This window comes from Notothenia rossii (genome assembly GCF_949606895.1).
Source record: "Notothenia rossii genome assembly, chromosome: 10".
NCBI lineage: Eukaryota > Metazoa > Chordata > Actinopteri > Perciformes > Nototheniidae > Notothenia > Notothenia rossii.
The window spans coordinates 51353935-51377826 of record NC_136908.1 but is presented as its reverse complement, the minus strand read 5'-3'; the positions used below and the strand labels follow the sequence as shown (position 1 = coordinate 51377826).

At 40.4% G+C, this 23892-nt stretch overlaps 2 protein-coding genes across 5 annotated transcripts in view; both read right to left on the bottom strand.

The window, feature by feature from the left end:
* Positions 1 to 1932: 1932 nt before the first annotated feature.
* Positions 1933 to 11945, bottom strand: LOC307023347 (uncharacterized protein). The gene is made up of 7 exons (XM_079656560.1): positions 11771 to 11945; positions 7510 to 7712; positions 7038 to 7139; positions 6842 to 6937; positions 6602 to 6712; positions 5094 to 5217; positions 1933 to 4771 (listed from the first exon to the last, which is right to left on the bottom strand). Exons 1-7 carry the CDS (start codon positions 11796 to 11798, stop codon positions 2193 to 2195), a joined length of 3243 nt encoding a protein of 1080 aa, XP_079512686.1. The 5' UTR covers positions 11799 to 11945; the 3' UTR covers positions 1933 to 2192.
* A 1171-nt stretch (positions 11946 to 13116) lies between these two features.
* The window catches only part of btbd11a (BTB (POZ) domain containing 11a), a 132709-nt gene continuing 121933 nt past the window's right edge, over positions 13117 to 23892 (bottom strand). For 2 of the 4 annotated variants that reach the window (XM_079654960.1, XM_079654962.1), the window contains 7 exons: positions 21268 to 21446; positions 19680 to 19785; positions 18444 to 18546; positions 18272 to 18353; positions 17709 to 17777; positions 17497 to 17610; positions 13117 to 16863 (listed from right to left, as the gene is read on the bottom strand). In XM_079654960.1, the coding sequence (XP_079511086.1) occupies positions 16600 to 16863; positions 17497 to 17610; positions 17709 to 17777; positions 18272 to 18353; positions 18444 to 18546; positions 19680 to 19785; positions 21268 to 21446 (917 nt within the window). In that variant the 3' untranslated portion in view covers positions 13117 to 16599. The remainder of the gene's footprint in view (positions 16864 to 17496; positions 17611 to 17708; positions 17778 to 18271; positions 18354 to 18443; positions 18547 to 19679; positions 19786 to 21267; positions 21447 to 23892) is intronic. The other 2 variants (XM_079654961.1, XM_079654963.1) reach the window with 1 other exon arrangement.

Genomic DNA, 23892 nt, shown 5'->3' with positions numbered 1-23892 from the left:
CAAAAAATGTACTAAATGGCTTGGTGTTATATAAAAGATCTTGCTCATAGCGACAACTGACGAAGAATCTGCTTGAAAACTGGTGAAAACAAATATGACTTAAAATAAAAATTACTTCAAGTCTGCTGGATGTAAAATAAAATAAAAACCTGTATGCAAACAAGCTCATCATATCAATTAACAAGGTGATATGTCAGAGTTGAGTCTTCAGTTTGAAACAGTGCCTCCATGTGGCCAAACACTGTTATTGCAACACTTTGCACTGAATGAAATAACAATAAATAAAATGCCCAATAAATGCCCATTCACTCATGCAAATGACTTACTTTAGAGTTGCCTACTGGAATATAATATATATAATTCACTCGTCTTTAATTTTGGTCTCCAAAAACTCCTTAAAAAAATATGTTTACTGTTCACGTGTAAATGCCCCGTTATGTTCAGTAGTGCTGTGCTGGTTTACACTAAGTTCTGCTGAAATAATGCTCTCTATTGCAGCTGGAAAGAAAGTGAAAATATCTAGTATTTTTGAAAGGAAAGCAAAAATGAAAGAAAACTGATTTAAGTCCAACAGAAATATTGTCTCTTTTCTATAATACTTCTGTCCACATGAACTGCAGGTGCAACGTATGGCACATACTGCAAACACAATGGCTGACTTATACGTGGGGTGTTTACATTATTGTGTGCACAGTAACCTGGAGACCTGTCAGAGCGTGCAGGCTTGTCTATTAGAAAGTTCGGGAATGTTCCACTGAGTCACGAACAAAAAACCAAAACAAATACTAAAACAAAAGCATGTTCGGTAATTACAGACTTAATATGTGGTTCCAGTAAACACAACTAGTCCTGGAGACAAACCAAATGCTCACATTCAGGACTTTTGATAATGTGCTGCCTCATTCTGAACGAGGGCATGAGAGATGCCCCAAAGCATGCAGGGAAGTGTACCGTTTGTGCCGTTTACACATGACGAGGAGGTTTTTTTGGGGGGGGGGGGGGGGGTCGTGGTGCTCCTCCTCTGCCCCCCCACCTGGAAGGACGAGGCTATGTCTAGGGAACAGACCTCTGCCAGGCCTCAATTACAGGGGGAATAATCCAGGACACACTGAAGCAATTACAGCCCCATATAAATCAATATGCTTCGGGTTAAAGAGTGATGTGCTCCCAACACTCTGCAGAAGCTCTGACTCAGTCAGCCTTTGATTTTTTTGGAGAGATGGGAGCAGTTTCTCTGGGATTGGGCAGGGATGCTGCTGCGGTTGAATCCGTCACTCAGGCTGAGCAAACACTCAGGTGACACACACTGTGAGGAAGAGCAGAATATAACTATTGATTTGCAGACTCTGAGCCTCTGTAAACAATCTTTGGGAAATTTATGTTGCACAAAGTAACACGCTGACTAAATAAAACAAGCTTCCCCCTGCAAACGACTGTGTAAACAGACGTCTTATGGAGGCTGTACTGGAGATATGGATGCTAATGAAGGATAAACACTGTGTGATGGATGTGAAAGGAAGAAAGGGCCTCCAATACAAGCTGTGGCAGGGGGAGGAGTGGGGGGGATTCTGACATCTGCTGTGCTGGCTACTCATTATCACTGCTGTGCTGCCATCTTCTGGTTCAACAACACCACTGCCAAAATGTCCTGTGGTAAAAACAGCTTTAAACTTCTAAAAAAGGTCACAATCAAATCTCGAAATCTGAAACAAAAACACTTTGAAGTCTACCACTCAAAAATATGTTTCCCTATTTTAACTTTGCTAACACTTTACTATAAGGTGAACAGCATTTTGATGAGTTACCATAAAGAATAATGAGGAACTAACTGCTAATAAACCCCGTATTTCTTATTCGTTAAATGCCGCATTTCTTTCATTGAACTGATTTATTGACATCAATACTTTTACATTAACGTGAAGGAAGCAAGAATACATTTAAGATAAACTTTATTTGAAAACGCCATTTAAGCAGAAAATATGAATTGGCTTTGAATATATACATTCCTCATAGATCTTCAATGTGGTTTACAGAGCATGTGACTGTGTAGTTAACAAGGAAAAGAGAACCAACTAACAAATTGGTCAAAATCAAATAACGGAGAGCAAATTAAGAATGAAGTGATTTGGTGATGATGATTCCAGCTCATAATTTATCCTCATATAATATATAGAACTAAAACACAGAGATGTCTATTGAAATTCTATTCTCACTTCCTCAGTGAACGACGGTTCGACTTTCACCTCGTGGCTGAGCGAGTGTTCCCAGAGGGCCTTCTTATGGAGGAAGGCTAACCCACACTCCTCACACACGTAGCTCTTTAGCTTACCGGCGTGCGTCCGCCTGTGTTTCTTCATGTGATAGGACAACCGGAAACCTTTATCACACACGTCACATTTAAATGGCTTCTCTCCTGTGTGGATGCGCATGTGCGACTTGAGATACCCCGACTGAATGAAGGCTTTCCCGCACACCTCGCACTTGTAGGGCCGCTCCCCGGTGTGGTAGCGGTTGTGGAGGCGGAGCTCGTTGGCGGTGAGGAAGGTCTTCCCGCACACGGTGCACTGGTGCGGCCTCTCCCCTGTGTGGATGAGCTCGTGCCTCTTCAGGGACGTCTCCTTCATGAACTGCTTCCCGCAGCTGTTGCAGGGGTACCGGACCCCGATGTGCACCTGCTCCACGTGGTTGGTCAGCTGCAGCTTGGTGCGGTACGCCAAATCACACTGTGTGCAGCTCCAGGGCCTCTCCTCGGAGTGAGTGCCCATGTGCACCGTGAGCTCCGAGGCCGAGCGGTAACACTTCCCACACTGCCAGCACAGGAAGGGCTTCTCCCCGGTGTGTTTCCTCAGGTGCACCGTCAGGCAGTTGGAGGACCTGAACTTCTCGGGGCACATGCTGCAGATGTACGGGAACTCCCCCTTGTGGATCCTCTGGTGGATGGCGAGGTACGAGAGCTGGATGAAGGTTTTGTCGCACTGAGGGCACGGGAACGGGCCGGTGAACTCGTGCTGCTTCTCGTAGTGTTCCCTCAGGCGCCGGAGCAGGGTGAAGCTCTTCTCGCACATGGTGCACTGCATGGGCCGGTGCATGAGCTTGTGCCTCTCGAAGGCCGGCTCGTTGGCGAGGATCTTCCCGCACTCCTTGCAGTAGAGCGCGTCGTGGATCCTCTGGTGCACTTTGAGCATCGTCATGCTCTTGAACTCCTTCCCGCAGTCGTCACATCTCATGATATCGCTCATTTCTAATTTGCAAACGTTCTCTTGGTGCTCCTTCAAAGCGGACGGGTATTCGAAGTGTTTGCCGCAGTTTGAGCACCACACGGGTATTTTCAGAGGAGTGCCCTGTTGTTGCTCAGCGTCGGATACTTCGCTCTGGCTGGGCCCTGCTCTCAGCTCTTTCTTCCATGAGAATCGGGTGATTTTCTTGTGACAAATGGCGTAAATCTGGTGTCTCTTTAGCCCATGCATGTGTTTGAAGCGCTTCTTGCAGTGGATGCAATGATACGGACGGTCCTCTGTGTGACACTGTATGTGCCTGTTCAGAGTCTTAACACTGTCGAAGCCCCGAGAGCAGACGGGGCAAACTTTAGGGCCTTTTTTCTTCACTTTCTGCACGGATGCAGAAGCCGATTCCTCAGAACCTTCTGCAGGTACGTCCAGACTTTTCTTATCAAGGTTACATAAATCAGCCTCGGCTAAAATCTGTTCCACCGTCTTGCACTGTTCCTCCCTGATCCCCTCGTGACCGTGGATGATCTGATGCTTCTTCAACGTGTCCTTGTACTTGAAGCCCTTTTCGCATGTAATGCAGATAAAAGGACGCTCTTCCGTGTGAGACCGTAAATGCTTTGCGATGTCTGCAGTGCACGGTAATATCCTGTTGCAGATAGGACACACTTTGCCCTCCGTCGAGCCCTCCGTCGGTGGCTGTGTAGTCGGGCGCTGGATCTCCTTCTTCTTTGGCCTTTTCACCTCTCGGCTCTTACAGATCTCCTGCTTGTGTCTCTTTAAAACGTAAGGATTCTTGAATTTCTTCTCGCAGAAACAGCAGTTGAACGGCCGGTCCTCCGAGTGGGACCTCATGTGCCGCTCCATGTCTACTTGACGGCCAAAATACTTCCCGCACAGAGAGCAGTTTTTGTTTTCCGACAGCTCTGAAGTGCTGGGATCGGCTTCCTCTTCCTCTTTAGTGCTGGTACCGTTCTCGTCCTTCTCGTGAACGCGCATGTTGTGCCGGTTCATGTCGTAATGGTCCCTGAAGCGTTTGTCACAGTTGGAGCACTTGTACTTAAACTCCCGGTTAGCAGAGTGAGTTTCCTGGTGTCGTCTCATGGCTGCCGCCCGCAGGAAGATCTTATTGCACACGGGACACGTTTTATTGTTAGGGAACTTTTTCCTTTGCCTCTTAGCCGCCTCAGAGTCGCTTTCTTTTTTAGCTTTCCTCTTAACCTGGAGCCTTTTGCTTTGTTTCAGCGGTCGAAAAGCTGCTGGCTTTAGAGCGTCACTCACATCCTCATCCGTTTCCTCTTCGTTCATTTCACGTTCTTCTTCCTCGTCAGGCTCAACCAGAGGCTGAGCCTGCTCTATCTGTATGTAGTCCAACAAAGTCACAGTTTCCCCTTCCACCTGCACCGTCACGCAGCCCTGCATCTGCTCTGACTGAGGCTGTAGGTGGATTTGGTCTGCGTCAATCACAACCTTCTCCAGCTGAGGGAGGGACAGCGAGGACAGGATGCAGTTCCCAAAGGAAGAGGGGATGCTCTGACTTTCATCTGCGGGGGGAATAAGAATCCCATCAGTTTTATGGTAAGCAGGTATAAACTAAAGAAAATTAGATGAGAACAAATATGGTAATTCATTACACTTAGTGGTACCGAAATTAAATGTTTCAATCTTCTAAATATCTGAGAATTATGCAAGCTAGCATGCTCCCTTTTAATGAGAAATAACCTGGACAGAAACTGAAGATGAAATGGCTTTCTTATATTGAAAGAAAGCATGTTTTCTGAATACAGGAGATACCTGATTCAATATAGATATTATAATAACTTATTATATTGGAGAAAGGATGTGCTATGGTCAGAGGTGACTCACCACATAAATCGTAATGTCCCAGCGTGGTGTGGTACTGGAGGACGGTCCTCAGGTGCTGAGGGTCGGGAACAGAGTGCACACACTCCTCCAGAGCAGAGGGGACCGCACTGAGCATGGAGGCAGTCTGGAGAGGAGGTACGAGATTACAGTAAGAAAGAGTACACATTTTCATTTGTGTATAACTTGTGTGTTTTTAAGTGTGGCTACTCAGAAGTTGATTCATTTGCATGCCAGTTGTACTGAACATGTTAAGAACAAACAACTGCATATGTGAGTATAAGGGTTACAGGAATAGAAGGACCAGGTTGATGGGTTATGCTGAGGTTTTTTAATGTCAAGAAATACTGATAGTGAAAAAGTTATAATAAATAGATAAATGTAAACAGGAAGAAAAAAAGTCAGTGAGATTCAATGCACCTTAAAGGTCCCATGTCATGGCCATTTCTACTGGTCATAATTCCATTGTTGAGGTCTATTAGAATAGATTTACATTGTTCAATGTTCCAAACTCACATTGGTTTCTCAAACAGCATCTCTGTATAGTATGTGTATTCACTCTCTGTCCTACACGCCTTGTTGGAGCTCCTGCCCCCCCCCTCCCTCCCTATGAGCCCACTGTGCTCTGATTGGTCAGCTCGCCCACTCTGTTCTGATGAGTCCACCACCGTTACAGCGGAATATCAGTGTTTATGTGTTACAATGGCGTTTGTTAGCAACCGGAAAATGACACCAGTAATGACAAACAGAGGAGAATGCTGCGTGGGGTCTGGGTGCCGTGTTGGCGGGACGTTGCGGGGCTCGCTGCTCCGCCCTGTGAGGCTCGAGGAGCGGACAGTGTGAGCTGGATTACTGGTGTCGTTTCCTGGCTGCTGCGTGGGGTCGAGACAGTGAGACACCGCGGAACTCAGCCTGACTACACACATACACTCACAGCCTATTTAAAGACAAGGCTGAGTGAGTGTTTCTCCGCGACCCCAACTCATCTATTACCAACGTTCAGGGAGCTCTATGCAAGTCAATAGGACGCCCTGATAGTTGAAAATCAACGCTAAAGGTCCCCCCCACTGCGTTTGATAGTGACGCCAAGGGATCCTGGTGTGTGAGGAGCTCCACGGATGGGTCCATTTGGTCGTTGTTACGTCACTTAGACCAGGAAGAAAATAATGGAAAAAGAGAAATGTCCAACGAGGCGTTCTGGGGCAGCATAGACAGGTCTTTTCTGTGTTAGACTTTTACTCGCTACAGGTTGTACTTTGAGAGTTTGTGACTCTGCAGACCGTTTACATGCATAAAAAGCTACACAACACACAAGGGGACGGGTAATAACCGGAAAAGCATGACATGGGATCTTTAACTGAGTTAGCGTTCCCTATTTGTAATTTGCTCACGATGTAAAGAACATTTATGCTGGTTAATTTGAAACAAAATGAAAAAACCTATTGTCTTGGGTCTGTAAAGAGCATCTCTTTTTTATTCTATGTATCCTAAGCTGATTTATGTTTTGTTACCTGTTGAATGTCAGGTACAGGTAGAAGCTTCTCCAGCCTGGAGAGGAAGTCCAGCATTAGCACCTGAAGAGCACTGTCATAGTCAGGCCCAAAGTCCGTAGGAAAAACCTCCTGGAAGAAATAATCACAGTTTAGTGAACCTTCAACCTCTATTATATATTCTGTAGAATTTCAGATTGCTTCAGTAAATACAGGAATCCATCCTATAATTAAAAAGTTGAATACAACATAAATTCAAACCTGGAAAAACTTCTCCTTCTCTTCGGGGTCTTTCAACAGCAACTCAATTTGATCTGCAAAGTTGGATTCTGGAAACTCGACCTCTGCAAAACATGGCTGGAGCAAAACAACGCAAACATGTAAATTAAGAAGAAGAAACATGATCATTTGATGAAAACAACACTATGACCTACAGATCACATTTAATGAAGCTAACCTGAGCCGCCCAAGTGGAAACGAGGGTCTTGATCCGCTCCAGGTGCATCTCGATGGTTTCTGTGTCTTGTATCTGCTCCGCACGACACAACTCCAGAACCACCTGCAACACAATGTCCACCTCAGGGTAAACACATCTGACAGCACCGCACCTGGAAATATCATTCACTCAAAGGACTCTGCACTGGAACATTTAAATCTTTAATAACTCTAACCGATGAGACCTACATTGCCTTGCAGGTGATATTTTGCATCAGAAGATATGAAAACCCTTCATCAGCTGCACCTTGACACTCTGCGAGGCAATCATTTAGCTTTTTATTGTTTATATGCAGTGAATTATGAGGTCATAACCAACTGAGCTTAGGGAGACTGTTAGAATAGGTTTTTACACAAACATCTGCAAAGAAGGAGCAAACTTGATTTTTCCTTAAAGAGTTCAATAAATGAGTGAAAATATCCTTCAGTCTTACCCGGGCTCGGAGTCCAAGGAGGAGTTGAGCTTTCTGATCAGCGTTCAAAAGATCAGGAACAATTTCTGAGACTGTGCTGATGAACTCCTCCACCATCCCATAGTCATGCACACTGCCCCTCTGCACCACCTGCCACATGGCCGCAGACACCAGGCGCAGCGGGGGGATGAAGAGGCGGAGCGACGGCAGCAGGAGAGGGGAATCTGGAAAATATTTTCCAATGTAAGGATCTGAATTTAAATAATACATTTCTGAAGTTAAGCTTTTTCTTTCAATCAAATATAACTTCAATACAATTACTATTTGTACAGACAGGCTTTTACATGAGTTATATTTGTAATGTAAATGAATGAATTACACACCAATAGGAATACAGTATAAATACATGACTGTTATAAATAACACACTTAGGAAACACTGAATACCTCCAGTTTTCATAATACAATTATATGAAGATCATTCAAAATGTAAATCATCAAATGGTAAAACAAAATATATCAACTATTATTTATGTCAGTATAAGTTCAAATTAAAAACACAAAATGTGTATTAAAAGCTGTTTTTCTTAATTGTTTATGATAATACAATTTAAACCATCAACTTCGGAAATGTATGTATTTTTCGCAATTTGTTGACATCGTCTTGTCTTTAATATTCATTAAACATACCATGGCAGGGATCCTGCAGGTTTCGCCAAACCAAATTTAAGAGTTTTTAAGACCACTTTGAATAGAATTTAAGACCTATTTCACGGCAAGAAAGTATGAAGGAAAATTGCTATGAAAGAAGAAATACGTCCCATAATTACTTGCAACATAAGAGCAATGAGCAATGACTGAACATAACAGTACAGAACTGTGTTAGAAAAAAAGTGTGTATGTGTTTCTCTCTCTCTCTCTGTGTGTGTGTGTGTGTGTGTGTGTGTGTGTGTGTGTGTGTGTGTGTGTGTGTGTGTGTGTGTGTGTGTGTGTGTGTGTGTGTGTGTGTGTGTGTGTGTGTGTGTGTGTGTGTGTGTGTGTGTGTGTGTGTGTGTGTGTGTGTGTGTGTGTGTGTGTGTGTGTGTGTGTGTGTGTGTGTGTGTGTGTGTGTGTGTGTGTGTGTGTGTGTGTGTGTGTGTGTGTGTGTGTGTGTGTGTGCTGAGCAATTCATCGTATTTTAAATCGCAATTACGATTTTGGCCTGCCACAATTACGAAAACAACATAATCGAAAAAAACGATTATTTTGCTTTGCTAGGTTGTGACAGTGCACTACAACATATTTGATCTAATTCATTTTAGTCTAATTCATTTTTATTCATCATATTTATATATGTTTAGTAGCTTGTGGAAATGCACTCCAAAATATTTGTTGATCTTGTTTATTGGTATTTATCATTTATTTTTGTATTGGTTTTTCAGTTGAATTATACGTTCAGGGTAATCAACAGTTACAAAAATACTGTTCAAATTATTATTTGTTTTAAAGTTCAATAAATTGATGTTTTCAGAGTCAATGAATAATCCTATTTTATAATAATAATAATTAATAATTGATTATTGTGACTGCCGCTAGCTGAAGCTTGGTTGCTAGGTTACTAGCTGGGTGTTCTCCGATAAGGGGTCGGGGGAAACAAAGTCAGTGATTACTGGTTCCATGTTGATTTATTTCAATACAAATTGTTGGGGTGAACTGAAAGTAACCGTACTGGTTGGTTACTTTGCAGCCCGTACATTTTCCCCAAAACACATTAAGACGCTATCGCAACATAGAAGTACTTTTCAAATCCCATCATATTTAAGACCTTTGTTATTGTTTTGGTCATATTTAAGACCTTTTTAAGGCCTTCAATTCGGATTATCAAATGTAAGACTTTTTAAGACCCCGCGGGAATGTATGTGTGTGTGTGTGTGTGTGTGTGTGTGTGTGTGTGTGTGTGTGTGTGTGTGTGTGTGAGGGCTGAAGAATTCATCGTATTTTAATCGCAATTACGATTTTGGCCTGCCACAATTACGAAAACAACATAATCGAAAAAAAAACGATTATTTTGCTTTGCTAGGTTGTGACAGTGCACTACAACATATTTGATCTAATTCATTTTAGTCTAATTCATTTTTATTCATCCTATTTATATATGTTTAGTAGCTTGTGGAAGTGCACTCCAAAATATTTGTTGATCTTGTTTATTGGTATTTATCATTTATTTTTGTATTGGTTTTTCAGTTGAATTATACGTTCAGGGTAATCAACAGTTACAAAAATACTGTTTAAATTATTATTTGTTTTAAAGTTCAATAAATTGATGTTTTCAGAGTCAATGAATAATCCTATTTTATAATAATAATAATTAATAATTGATTATTGTGACTGCCGCTAGCTGAAGCTTGGTTGCTAGGTTACTAGCTGGGTGTTCTCCGATAAGGGGTCGGGGGAAACAAAGTCAGTGATTACTGGTTCCATGTTGATTTATTTCAATACAAATTGTTGGGGGGAACTGAAAGTAACCGTACTGGTTGGTTACTTTGCAGCCCGTACATTTTCCCCAAAACACATTAAGACGCTATCGCAACATAGAAGTACCTTTCAAATCCCATCATATTTAAGACCTTTGTTATTGTTTTGGTCATATTTAAGACCTTTTTAAGGCCTTCAATTCGGATTATCAAATGTAAGACTTTTTAAGACCCCGCGGGAATGTATGTATGTGTGTGTGTGTGTGTGTGTGTGTGTGTGTGTGTGTGTGTGTGTGTGTGTGGGCTGAAGAATTCATCGTATTTTAATCGCAATTACGATTTTGGCCTGCCACAATTACGAAAACAACATAATCGAAAAACCCCGATTATTTTGCTTTGCTAGGTTGTGACAGTGCACTACAACATATTTGATCTAATTCATTTTAGTCTAATTCATTTTTATTCATCCTATTTATATATGTTTAGTAGCTTGTGGAAGTGCACTCCAAAATATTTGTTGATCTTGTTTATTGGTATTTATCAATTATTTTTGTATTGGTTTTTCAGTTGAATTATACGTTCAGGGTAATCAAGTTACACAAATACTGTTCAAATTATTATTTGTTTTAAAGTTCAATAAATGGAGGTTTTCAAAGTCAATTAATAATCCTATTTAATAATAATAATAATTAATAATTGATTATTGTGACTGCCGCTAGCTGAAGCTTGGTTGCTAGGTTACTAGCTGGGTGTTCTCCGATAAGGGGTCGGGGGAAACAAAGTCAGTGATTACTGGTTCCATGTTGATTTATTTCAATACAAATTGTTGGGGGGAACTGAAAGTAACCGTACTGGTTGGTTACTTTGCAGCCCGTACATTTCCCCCAAAACACATTAAGACGCTATCGCAACATAGAAGTACTTTTCAAATCCCATCATATTTAAGACCTTTGTTATTGTTTTGGTCATATTTAAGACCTTTTTAAGGCCTTCAATTCGGATTATCAAATGTAAGACTTTTTAAGACCCCGCGGGAACCCTGCATGGTTCAGTGACTGATAGCTTCAGCCAAACTTCTAGTAAAAGGATAAAACAGCTGATTACTATAGAAGCTCAAACAAACATTGCCAGCTGAACCCAAATGACCCAAGGATAACATATATTAATTATAGTGTAGCAAATAAAACACAGGTACCATTTCTGTCTAAACAACAACAAAAAGAATGTCTTAAAACTGACATTCCTGACAAATGTTTATCCTGGCCATGGTTGCCTTCATGGACTGGCAACTGTGTCGTAATTAACAATCCTCACACATGATCACCATATCAAGTGATGAATATGGCTTCGTCGTGACTTTGCTACACAAGTTGCTGGAATAGTAAGGAAGTTGTCCTTTTTTGGTAATGTATCACGACGTTCCTTTAGCTGGAATGACAAACGTTAGCTATCTGTCTTGTATTTTTGTTTTTAGCCACTAGCCAGTTTTAGCTATGGAGTTTGAGTTGTAGCCTCAAAGGCAGCATCTGTCAGCCGGTTACACTGCTAGCTTTTAGCTAACTAATGTCAGAAAGATGCTCAACTCGTTTCGTTAAAGCATAACTCTGATGATAAAATACGAGTGTGCATTAACTAAGTAGCTAGCTAAAACTCGCTTAGCTAACGGGAAGTTCCTTATGGTATCTACCGGACACATCGCTAGTAACTTAGCACAAAGCCACCGCCATCTCACAGCGGCGTACGCCATGTTTAGAATCGGACGCACACAATCCTAAAGAAAACCCCATAACTCTAAATGAGTAATACATGTTGAAACTATTCTTGGCTTACCGTTATCACAGCGATAGAGGCTCTGCATTTTATATCACAAAAATGTTAAACTAGAGGAAGAAAAGAACTCGGGGTTGTTGTGAGTTAACGTCCGCCCGACCCTGCGGCGCGAGCTGGTGGGGAAGAAGGGCGGCTCGATAATCGGTGTGGTGCAGAGTGCGCATGCGTAGTAAACGAAAACAAACCCTGGTTTTATTCAGTAACGGCGGTTAATTACGGGTCTGTGTTTACTCATATGGCCTGTTGAGACATGCATTATGTTAATTTCAGTAAAAAAAAACACAAAGTGAAATGATTTGAATAACTTTAGAGTTGGCTGCAAAGGAGACATCTTCTTCCTCTTCGCCATGGGAATGTCAGGCTTACATAAAACTGCACTGCTACCTAGAGGCCATTTAAGGAATTGAGCCCTAACATTGATTTTAAAACCATAGTCCTCTGGAAATAACATACTTAAATTATTCTTTTTTCGTTGAACTGAACGGTTTACTCAAGCAATTTCATTATTAAATCACGTTGCAATATATGTCATGTATTCTGATGTATTGTTTGAGTTTTTGTAGATTCAGAATAAGTATGTATCCACTTATTTTCATGTGAAGTTATGGCGAGGAGGATATAATTGCCCTTTTAGTCCTCTTATAGATTTGGGAACTGTTTGTTTCAGCTCTAATATTATATCTGTCAAATTCTGGACAAGTACATCTACCATGTAGCATCATTGTATTAGCTATTCAGGTTTTCTTTATGCAATAAGTGCCTTCACATCCCCAATGGTGTTGTTACAACCTATATTCACATTCACCTTACCGACTACTACCAGATAAAACATTGCCCAAAATACTTATGCTACTAATAGGTGTAAATGAACTATTATAATTGCTAAGGTGGTATAATATTTTCATGGATGAATGGCCAGTTCCTTTTTGTTGCAGTGTATTCCTGTGGAGACATGACAAAACAGGAATCCCCTGTAAAAGGGGGTCACAGCCAAATTATCCTCAAGACTTTTTATGACCTTGTTTTTCTTCATCAGTCTCACTGTGACATTCTGCTGGCTCTGTGAGGGCGCTGTCACGACTTTAAGTACTTTGAGTCATTTGCTCGCTGGAAGTAAAAGGATCGATAAAACATCCTGCTGCTGGGCTGAAGCCAGATATGTCACATTTTCATTCAGGGGATGCTGCAGTGTCCTTGGAAAAGAATACAATTATTCCAAGGAAATTTTGCTTTATTTGCTTTCGTCTGTTATATATGTGTTGCTGTAAATTGTCCCTAAATTGTGTCTACCACATTCTAAGTAAGCTTTATTATAAATAAAGCCAAAAAAAAAGACTTTGATACAGTTTAAACTCTGGTCATTTATTAGCTGTCCACAAAAGCATGTCATGGAACAACAGAAACTGCAGCATGAGTGTAACATTCCTCTGTGTTGTTATACTCTACCACATCCCTGCTTCTCACACCATGTATACTTTATATTTCATATATATATTTTGTACAATATACATGTTCTCATCAAAGGAAAAAAGAATAGCAAAAAAGTTCAACCCCCGTCCCCCTCGTTGATTTGAAATTTGGTGAATATCCCATGCATGTTTCCACTGCGTCTAGGAGAAGTGTTGTTTATTACCAGGAACAAATACGCAGGCACATAAATGCTCAGACAAACTAAGAGGAGAGTGTTGTTTGACAAAGCTGGTTTACAAAGCACATTCTCAACAACATTAAACAAGAACAGCCATGCAAACCCAAACTTAACGGCTTTGACCCCGTTTCTAATCAAATCGCAGCACAGGGGCAAGCTAACGTTAGCCTTTTTAATAGCATCACATTAAGACTAAATAAAAAAAGATTCTGGCTTATTCTCTTATTCTAAAGCCATATTCAGCTGCTGTTTATCACAATAAGACTAGCTCACTGTTATAATGCTTCTGAACATGTGAGAGTAACACTTGCACAAGAAGTGCTTGACATCATTATGAACCTTTTTATCTCAGTGGAGACAAAATGGCTTGCATCTTTAAGTTACATTTACCCTTTAAAGAACATGTTTCACTTAAAATGTGGGAATGTTTGATGATTCGGTATAAAGCTTAATGTTATTTATTTCAGCTTCGGTGTTAAATCAACAAACTGGCACCCTGTAAGTTATACAATTTCTTTTAAAATGAGGGAAATACATAAAAAAATGTAATAAATGGGACAGAAATGTGAAGACAACTATTATATTCAGGGTTTTTCAGTCACTCATTTGTTTTTGCTATGTGTCGTTCAATTCACATTTATACTGTAGCTCAATATCCTGTGGCATATTATTCACCATACTACTCAGAGTAGTACAGTTTCACATAAATATTGCTTGATTTCAAAGCATCTTTTTTATATAATCTTTTCTAACTTTTGTAAAAGAAAATAGATGTGGAATGTAAAATAAAATATAGAGTGCTATGTAAGTAGGTAAGAAAATAAAGCCGTAGGTTAATATCTATATTTCCCTTTCTGTAACTATTTATAGAACTTTAAACCAACTCTTATATGCTTTTATGTTTCTGTTAAAATGTGGTTGGGCCTAACACATATATCATTTATCCATTTTGAGTGTGCTACAATGATTTAAGATCTGTCCAAAGCCGGTAGAGTCGGATTCCTGTAGGAACAACATCACAAACTATGAGGGCACAGGAGACACCGGAAACAAAAGGATGTTTCATTTTTTTGGTATGCTGCTGGACTAAAGATATTGCACATTTTTGTAAATATTAAACTTCTGTTGCATTGTTACATTCAATCAAATACTGTAGGTTCAAGATTCCTCCTAAATACAGATGGATGGTATCTTAGTGACGGGGCTCAATGTAGAATAAAAACAACAAAGGCTGCTGCTGAAAAGAAATGTGGCCAGTTTAACATTTCGGTCCTTTCAGATTTGATTAGTATTATATAATCCACATGTGGTTGATAGGTCTGTAGAAAGAATTATGTGGAAAAAAATGTTGAATTTCTGCACTGAGTTGATCAAAGACACAATATTTTGGGAGCAGATGTTTCCCAGGATTCACATGATTAAAAAACACATCTTTATACTAAAGCTGCTGGCTCTGACTTCACACGGTCACACCTGAGACAGATAACAAAACGCCTCGAACCGTCACATTAATAATTTATATCGACATCTGAATGTGACAATCATTATTTGTTAAAACAAGTAGAATACAAATGAAACCTGGGTATGAAACTTGAACTGGTACATTTCAGATCTCTATTTGGACATTTATTGATTGTCTCATTTTAATTATTTTTCTTTAATTAATTATTGCTGTGTTAATAGTCTCAGGTGTTTGACATTTTGCCCTTTATTTTTTGTTTGAATATAAAGATGTGTTGTCTTAAATTGTGAATTTGATGACAAATGAAGGTCAATGGTTTAAGAAATATAGAGTGTTTCCAGAACATTTTAGGTACAATTTGAAAGGGTGCGTTAAAGCAAATGGAAGGGATGCACTACACGTATGAGTCACATAACTGTATCTCTAATAAATTCAATGTGATGGAATTCAAGCTATCCTTGATGTTATTGAGGTAAAGCCGTGACTTTAAAATTCATCTGAGTGACCTACCCTGATCTTATGGAATTCATCAGAAAAAAACAAGTAATTGATGGCCTTTTTGACTGGTCGTTTTCCGGAACAATCCACACGCTGCTCAGCCTACCCATCTACACGGAAAGCACACCTAAAGCAAAACGGAGGATTTAAACAAACAAGATTAAACATGCAACGTTTGCATAAACAGACACATACAAACTGTTCAGGAGAACATTCAGTGAGACTGGTGTCATCAGCCAAACGGGTGTGGGAGTATACTGTACATCAGTTTACAAAAAAGAACGACCAGCACGATGACTTTAAGGACGTATTTACACTTTGCTTTGAATAAAGTCCCTGCCAATCCAAATCCATCTCAGCTCAGTCAGATTTGCAGTGGGTAGAAAGTTAATAAGCAGCGTTTCCCCTTCTCCCCTCTGCGAAAGTAGTCCGTGAAGAACGCTCTGCATAAAAAGCAATATCAGGGCAGCTCAGTTGAGGAGGTGTCATGCAAAGAACAGTGTTAGTGGAGTTATCACAAGTTAATTTCCCAGTTGGACATCCGTGTTTCAAGCGTACGTCAGCATAGATTCCACTGAGCGGTGAAACTTCAGGTGTGGAAGTTCCTGTGATCAGTTTGGCCTCTGCACACAGTAGATATAACACAGTGAAACTTATAGAAGTGACAGAAATGTAAATAAGTCCACCTAAAGTCCGTCTGCTGGCATTGCTACGAGTCACTTTTATTGGTTGTATGGTAGGAATATATTTTGGCATGTGTCAAACTATACTGCGATGGCATCCACTTCCATAAGATGATGTTTGTAAACCTAAAGTCTCATATTAGAGATGATGAGAAAGCTGCTTTTATTGAGTCAAAATCCTACTTCTAGACCTTTTTAAGCAAAAAAAGGTGTACAGAATTAATTCATGCATGTATCCTATATGAATTTCATAATCATGATTAGGTCTAAGTGATACTGCTGAGTGGAATCAGTATTTGACAGTTCTCGTACTGTGAGGTGATCAGTGCCATTTTGACGAGGAAGAGAAAGTTCTCTATTTGATTTTGTCATCTTTATCCCTTAATGGGGGGGGGGGGGGGGCTGCAACAGGCAGAATTAAAGGGAATCCCTGACATAAAAACCTCCGACAGCCCCCCCCCTGAGCAGTGGGGGCGGGACAGCTGTGGCTGGATGTTGGAAGCTGTGTTACATGGACGCTGCGCCTGGTTGGAGGGCTTCACACCACGGAGCCCTTGGAGGTGGAGAGGTGGATGGAGTGGATGCGGGCGGCCAGGGTCTTCTCCAGGTCCAGCAGGATGTCGGAGCAGATGCCGGGGCTGGAGGCAGGGCTCTCGGGGGCGGGGGGCTCGTACAGCAGCTGCTTGAAGCCGTCCAGTTCAACGAGCAGCACCATGTTCTTCAGGAAGTAGCCCTCGATGAAAGCCGTCAGCTCCGTGGCACCGAGGAACTGTGGTGTAAGAGATGAGGGGGTTTTACTATTCTGAAGGGTGATAAGAACATCAATATGAGACTTTTTATATGATGGAAGTATCTTTCAAATGATCAAACATTGTGTTTGTATTCCTGGTTAAAATCAATGCAGTGTTGAGTGTTGAGTGTTGTGCTCTGTAATTTTGGCAAAGCTCCCTGGGAAACAAGACTTTTTGAGAACATGCTACAATGACTATGATCAGCAGGAGAGCCACTCTATTTGTTGTTGTTTTTGACAGGCTAAATGCCAACTAAAATGGGTTAAAACAGTATATTATGAATATTGGAAATAGGAAGGCCTACACCTGTCGTTTAAAAAAAATCAATTTAGCTTTTTGGACTTAACAATGCACTTGAGTCATTGGACATGTTGTTTGGATTGCTAGCCATGACTAGAATATAATTCTAATGATCAAACGAAACAAACAAATAAAAATGGTGGTCTTTAAAATCCAAATAATGAGTGAAAAGATGCTAAATGCTCTGTGAAAATGGGTGATAATTATCTAAAGATTCACACATACAAATAAATTGCTCCCTTGATAATATAAAAATGAGCAATAGAGAATCTTTAAGAGACGGTTTGATTTGTGTGAAAGGTTATTATTATTAATTTAAACTGCTTATTAACAATCTGTCTCACCTTGGCGTGCTTGTAGAGGTCCACACAGGTTTCCGTGGTGATGTTCTTGGAGCAGATGATCTCACAGTGTCTCTGAAGGGCCTCGAGTTGGAAGAATTTGGCTGCAGAGAGGAGCTGCAGGGAACAGTAGAGCCACACAGAATGAGGCACAGGACTCGGGATTAGAAATGCTAATACTGTCTCTCTGCAGGCTGCGAGCGAGTCCCTCTTACCTCCATCACTTCAGTGTTGCGTATATGCAAAGACTCAGTGCCTCCACAGTACAGATACTGCATGACCAGCTGAAATACAGAGCACAGGGCTCAGTCAAGCATTAGACATTACATCCATTAATCAATCCACAAACAAATAATCACTAGGCAACACTTTTGACAAGCGAGTATCTTTAAAACAAATTTTCAAGCTAAAATGTTAGAAAATGCAGTTTCTAACCCCTCAAATATGGAGATTTCCTGCTTTTCTCTATTTCATATAATGATAAACTGAATATCTTTGTCTTTTCGACTGACACAAAGTGCATTTTAAGACATTACCTTTGATATAAGGAACTGGAATGGAGTTTTTCTTATATTTTCTGACATTTTCTGGACCAAATAATTAACATATTAATCACTAACACGATTCGCATCCCTAACCTATGGCAGGATTTTGATTGTTACAGTTTTCATTGGGTCTTTCTATCCTGGAAGACTTTATTTGCAGCCCTTACTTACTGCATTTTATAACGAAACCACAACGTACCTACATTGTTTTTAGATGATAACACATTTCTTACATGGAAAATATTGTACTTGACGTGGCTGATCTCGATGCAGGTGTTCTCTGCTGCTGGTCGGTTCTGGAGCAGCGACTTGAACCTGAATGAAACAGAAGAAATAAGTAGTACAGCTGTGTAAGGAAAGAAATACAAATGATAGCATAGAAATAAACAGTTATATCGTCCTTACCTGGCTGAAGCTGTAAACAGCAACACTTTATGTGCATAAAATGGTTTCCCCTCCACCAGGAAAGTTACATCAGACATGTCCTTGTTGTTGAGGAAGTGGGGGTCTGAGGGAGACGACAAAAAGATCCAATAAAAACACCAAAGATGTCTCATTACTCAAGCCTGCTAAACTACGGAGGCAGAACAGCAAACAACAGAAGATTAAGCTAATGTGGTCATTAAGTCTTTCAAGGGTGATTCATCGCTATCAGGGCAGCTTTATCAAATACAACAATTCCCATTTCATTAGCATTCTAAAAGGCCGGCGGATTAATTTAAATCCGCTCCTCTGAGCCACTTCTTTAAATTGTAACCTTGAACATCTTGATCAATTAATTAGTTGTCAAAGGCATGATTCTCTGAGTAACAAACGTTAGGTTATTGTAAATGATCTTAATACTGATAATTCAAACACTAGGTGGTGGTGCTGCTACATTTCACTTCTCATGCTCTAATTATGTGAAATTAAAAACAAAATAAAATGTGGAAATGTCTATGACCTTCCTTACTTTAAAGGAGCTTTCAACACCTGATCAGACTGATAAATCAAGTCATTACGAACATGCAAATACCTGCTGAAACATAATTTTCATTAACGTTAAATAGGATTTTATAAATGTGTGAGGTCTCCAGGCAGCCTGCAATCCCATACGAAAATGCTAACATTACTGACTCCAGCAGGCATAAGAAAGAGTGAGATTTTGTAATACCTTGTAGAGATTTTTATTATGCAACCAAAGGGAATGGGTTTTAAACCTTGGTACAAGGAGGACATGAAAAAAATCTTATTTTAAAGTGATTTATAAAATGCCAAGAAGAAATTGATGCATTTGTTAAACAGAGGTAAAAATAACCCATGTGATCTGTTTTACATAATGCGTTTGAATCATTAGTTTGTGAAATTTTGATCAGTATATATTTGACATTTTGAAGAAATGCATTACAAAAGCAACTCAAATAAAAATCAGCTCCAAAAGCTGGAAAACAAAGTCACAGAGGAAAACTGGAACCCATATCCTAGCAAGTGATTAACAAGTGATCTCTGACCTTTTCAAAAGCTGGGAGACATTTTCTTCCCGGAATAACAAGAATCTCTCAGGTTGCCACTTTACCACTAACCCTGCTGTCAGACCGTCAGCTTCATCAAAACAGGAGAAGCCATCGAGGAACAGAAACTATTTTTAACTCGCTCTCTTACCCAAGCGCGAGGTTTGCTTCCTCTTGAGCTCTGTCAGCTTTGGGATGGGGAAGGGTCCGTAGCACTGGGTGAAGATGACTGACAGATGCTGGCTTATCACCTCGTTCTGCAAACACGAGTGAGGACAGAAACTATACTGGTTACAGTTTTCCATGAGCATATGTAAAAATATATTAATGTGTTTGGAGTGCAAATAAATATATGCTAATATGAGAGTTAAAGGTCTCCTATCATGCAAAATTCACTTTTCAATGCCTTTTATACATAAATATGTGTCCCCGGTGTGTCAGGGAACTCACAAAGTGTCAGAGAACAAAACCCTCTCTCTTATACCTTATACGCAAATCTCTAAAAACGGGGGTACAACGGAGCTGATCCAGATTTGCTGCCGATTTGACATAATATCAGAAATGTGGACTGGCTTTACACCCGCGGCCCTATCAGAAACGTTGCTATCAGAAACAATGCCCGACGTGTTTTGGAAGTAATATGGTCTTTGTTTAAATAATCCTTAATGTGGTTTTGAACATGATATGGCATTTAATCACGGCAGCATTTAGCTGCATCCGTTTTGTTTTTTAAAGCTTTAGACCCAGAATCAGCACTTCTCTAACAGGGCTGAAATAGAGGGGTATGAAGGATGTCTAAAATGCACAATCTGGTATTTTGAGCAAAACACACCATAGACATGTTTTTTATATATATTTTTATATATCTGAGACTAGGGATGCATACCGGTATCCAGTATTACCAAAATACCGGTTACTGGTGGCTACGGTATACCGTACCGAAATCAGATCCGGTTTCGATACTTTAAAAAAAATAAAAAATAAAAAATAATAATCTTTTACATTTTTTTAAGTGAGTCCGTGGCCCGTGATGGCGGGTGTTATAAATTAGATTGCATAATAGTTTTCCTTCATATTTTATGTATTTTTCATTGTTTGTTCAATATTAGAAAGGTAAGTCCCACAAATGAACTGTGATGGGATTTGTTTTCTCTCACCAGTGAAGGCAAATGTTGATTTTAAAGATGAGATTTGTTTGTTTGTGCAATGTCGAGATCTCATGACCTTTATTCTATTATTTATTTGTTCTCTAGTCGAATCTCAGGTTTAACATTAATTATAACGGTGCTATAACGGTCTGTTTGCATTGACAAGATGTGCTATTCACGCGGCATGATGGCGGGCGTTAAAAAAAAGATATTCCATAATCGGTTTTCTTCATATTGTTAATGTATTTTTCATTGTTTGTTCAGTACTAAAAGGTCCAAGAAGTCCCACAATTTAATGTAATATTAATTTGACATGTTAACTATATCGTAAAGCGCTTCATGGGAGTAATTGTGGGATGATACATTTTCAAAGTATCACGATATGTATCGGTTGAGTATCGGTATTGTAAAAAAGTCAACGATATGCATCCCTATCTGAGACCCATAATATATGCCTAAAAATAGCATGATAGGAAACCTTTAATGTCACTGTAGCACATGAACGCAGCACAGTTTGTATTCCCAGTCTTATGAGTCTGACGTTTTCTGTAACAATTTGTTGACATGCACATGAAAGAAAGCCACGGTCACCTTGCTGGTCCGGAGGATCTGGAACATGAGCGGCAGGCCGAGTGTGATCAGCTCCTCGGTGTACTCGTCTTCCTGGATGCAGCTGAAGTCTTTGAGCAGGCCCTGGATCAGCGGCCGGCGGTGCTGCATGAAGCAGGTACGCAGGGACTCCAGCCAGGTGTGCAGCGTCCAGGGAACACCTGGGAACACCAACGCAGCGACAGTGAACACACAGCAGAGCAGAGCGGAGCGTTTCAGGGGAGGCACCGACCATGTTTCCATCAGTGAACTGAGGGGCGATCGCATGGTAATTAGTGGTAAATCAGAGGCTTCAGCGGGAATGCTAAACACCACTTGTGTAATTAAGGAGTGTAAAAAGAATGGCTACAGTATGATGAGTAAATGTGTATGTGAGATTAACATAAATAATGGCATGACAGAAGAGGCTTTGTGTTTCATATCTGCTGAAATGAGCAGATTAATGCAGTAGAAAGCTATTTTTGTTAGCGAGTTATCATTTATTGAGTGGATTCCAGCTTCTCAAATTTGACTATTCTTTTTTATTTTTAACGTTTTATATATAAATAGTTTGGTTATCTCTGGATGATAGGATTTTGGTCAGAGAAAACAAGCAATTTCAAGATGTCACCTTAGGTTTTGGGAAATTGTGATGTTTTTTCTATTACAGTTTTGACAAAACAATCCCACCACAAGGTCCATTTAGAAGCTACAGCCAGAAGATGGTTAGCTTAGCTTCGCACAAAGACAGGAAACAGTTAAGGCTTGAAAACACTGGCGGCAGACTTGCACGGAGAAGGCGGACACACACGTACACTTATACAAAAAACTGTTTGCATACAAAGACATGTGCTACACACTAGAAATTATGATGGGGAGCTCCTGACAGCAAGAACAGGAGTTCCTTTGTTGGTTGTTTTTGGCTTCACAACATGAACATGTCAAAACAGAAAACAGTGTGGGACTGCTTTAGGAAAATAGGAGAATATAGTACAAGAGCTCAGTTTACTTTTCTGCTCAAGGACCTGCACAGGGGTCTATAAAGACAGTCTTGGGTATGTCATAAACCTTTATGAATTCACCTGCGCCTGTTTCTATACAAATGCAACAAATTCAGCTTACCAGGATCTCCAAGAAACTATTTGTATCTCCATTCTTATCGAGTATTTCTTAAACGTCCAATGACATGCATTTCTGGTTATTACCCGTCCCCTTGTGTGTTATGTAGCTTTTTCTGCATGTAAACGGTCTGCAGAGTCACGAACCCTCAAAGTACACCCTGTAGCGAGTAAAACCCTAACACAGAAAAGACCTGTCCATGCTGCCCCAGAACGCCTCGTTGGAGATTTCTCTTTTTCTTCCTGGGTACAGTGACGTATTTACTGTAGGTATAGTGACGTAACGTAACGGAATCAGCGGACTTCCTCACACACACACACACTCAATCTTTTCTTAGCTGCAGCTCCGCGGATTTCTCAGCCTGAGACGGCGGGACGCGGCGAGGCTGTGAGTCTGTGTGTTCGGGCTGGGTTTCGCTGTGTCTCGCTGTCTCGCAGACGGCCACTGAGATCACAGGTAGGGGGGGGGGGCAGGAGCTCCAACAAGCCGTTTAGGACAGAGAGTGAATACACATACTATACAGAGATGCTGTATGAGAAACCAATGTGAGTTTGGAAAATTGCACAATATAAATCTATTTTAGTAGACCTCAACAATGGAATTATGATCAGTAGAAATGGCCATGACATCGGACCTTAAACTAAATCTTTACATTTATAGCTGGCAAGTCATTTGTCTTTCAAAGCGTCATGCACAAGATTCCACCTGGGTGAACTAGATACTACAAACATAAAAACCAGTAGTGTAACAATAAACAAATTGATACACCTACATGAAGTCAAATAAAGTCCAACACGATCCAACTCCTTTGGAAACAACAGAGCTCTGAGGCAATGCGCTTTTAACACATCAAACAATAAGCGACCTGCTACGCTGATAGTAGGCATTTTTAACACTTTCTGCAAAAAGGCGGCACTGAAGTCTACCTTCAATACAAACAACTAATGGAGACATTCTAAAGACAACTCAAGATAAAGCCTGACTCTAAGATTGTGCTTTAATGGACAATAGAACAACAAGTCCACATGAATTTAAAAACCTCTCCCAGATCTCACAAGTGTAACATTTCTATATTTTCAGGAAAATTGTTGCAACTCTATCTGCTGAAAAAGTATCCAACCAATAAGCAACTAAAAGGTTCTTATGAAGAGACTGTTTTGTCAACTCAGATAAACTAGTCATTAATCCTAATCAGCCTCGTCAGTAAAAATGAAGTGGAAAATGTTGGGGTGAAATCTGATGATTGCCACATGTATAAAATGAGCTTGAGGACACTTGGGTAAATAATCCTTTTTACACCTTTAATCCAAGCTATAGAGTGGTGCAGGAATGAGTCAGCATTTTGGCACTTCTGGTTCACAAATGTAATGTTTTTGGATAGATGCCTGAATTACGGTCTGAGGTAAACACACGCTTAAAACATGTTCAGCCCACTATGTGTCTGAAGCTATTATGTGACATAAAAACAGTGGTTGCTAACAAGTAGCATACGTCATCATGCATCACGAT

Coding starts and splice junctions, on each gene's coding strand:
- LOC307023347 (XM_079656560.1), bottom strand. CDS start 11,798: ATGCAGAGCCTCTATCGCTGTGATAACG. Junction 6,938..7,037: donor TTTCCACTTGGGCGGCTCAG/GTTAGCTTCATT, acceptor GTTTTGCTCCAG/CCATGTTTTGCAGAGGTCGA. Junction 5,218..6,601: donor CTGTACCTGACATTCAACAG/GTAACAAAACAT, acceptor CCTCCTCTCCAG/ACTGCCTCCATGCTCAGTGC.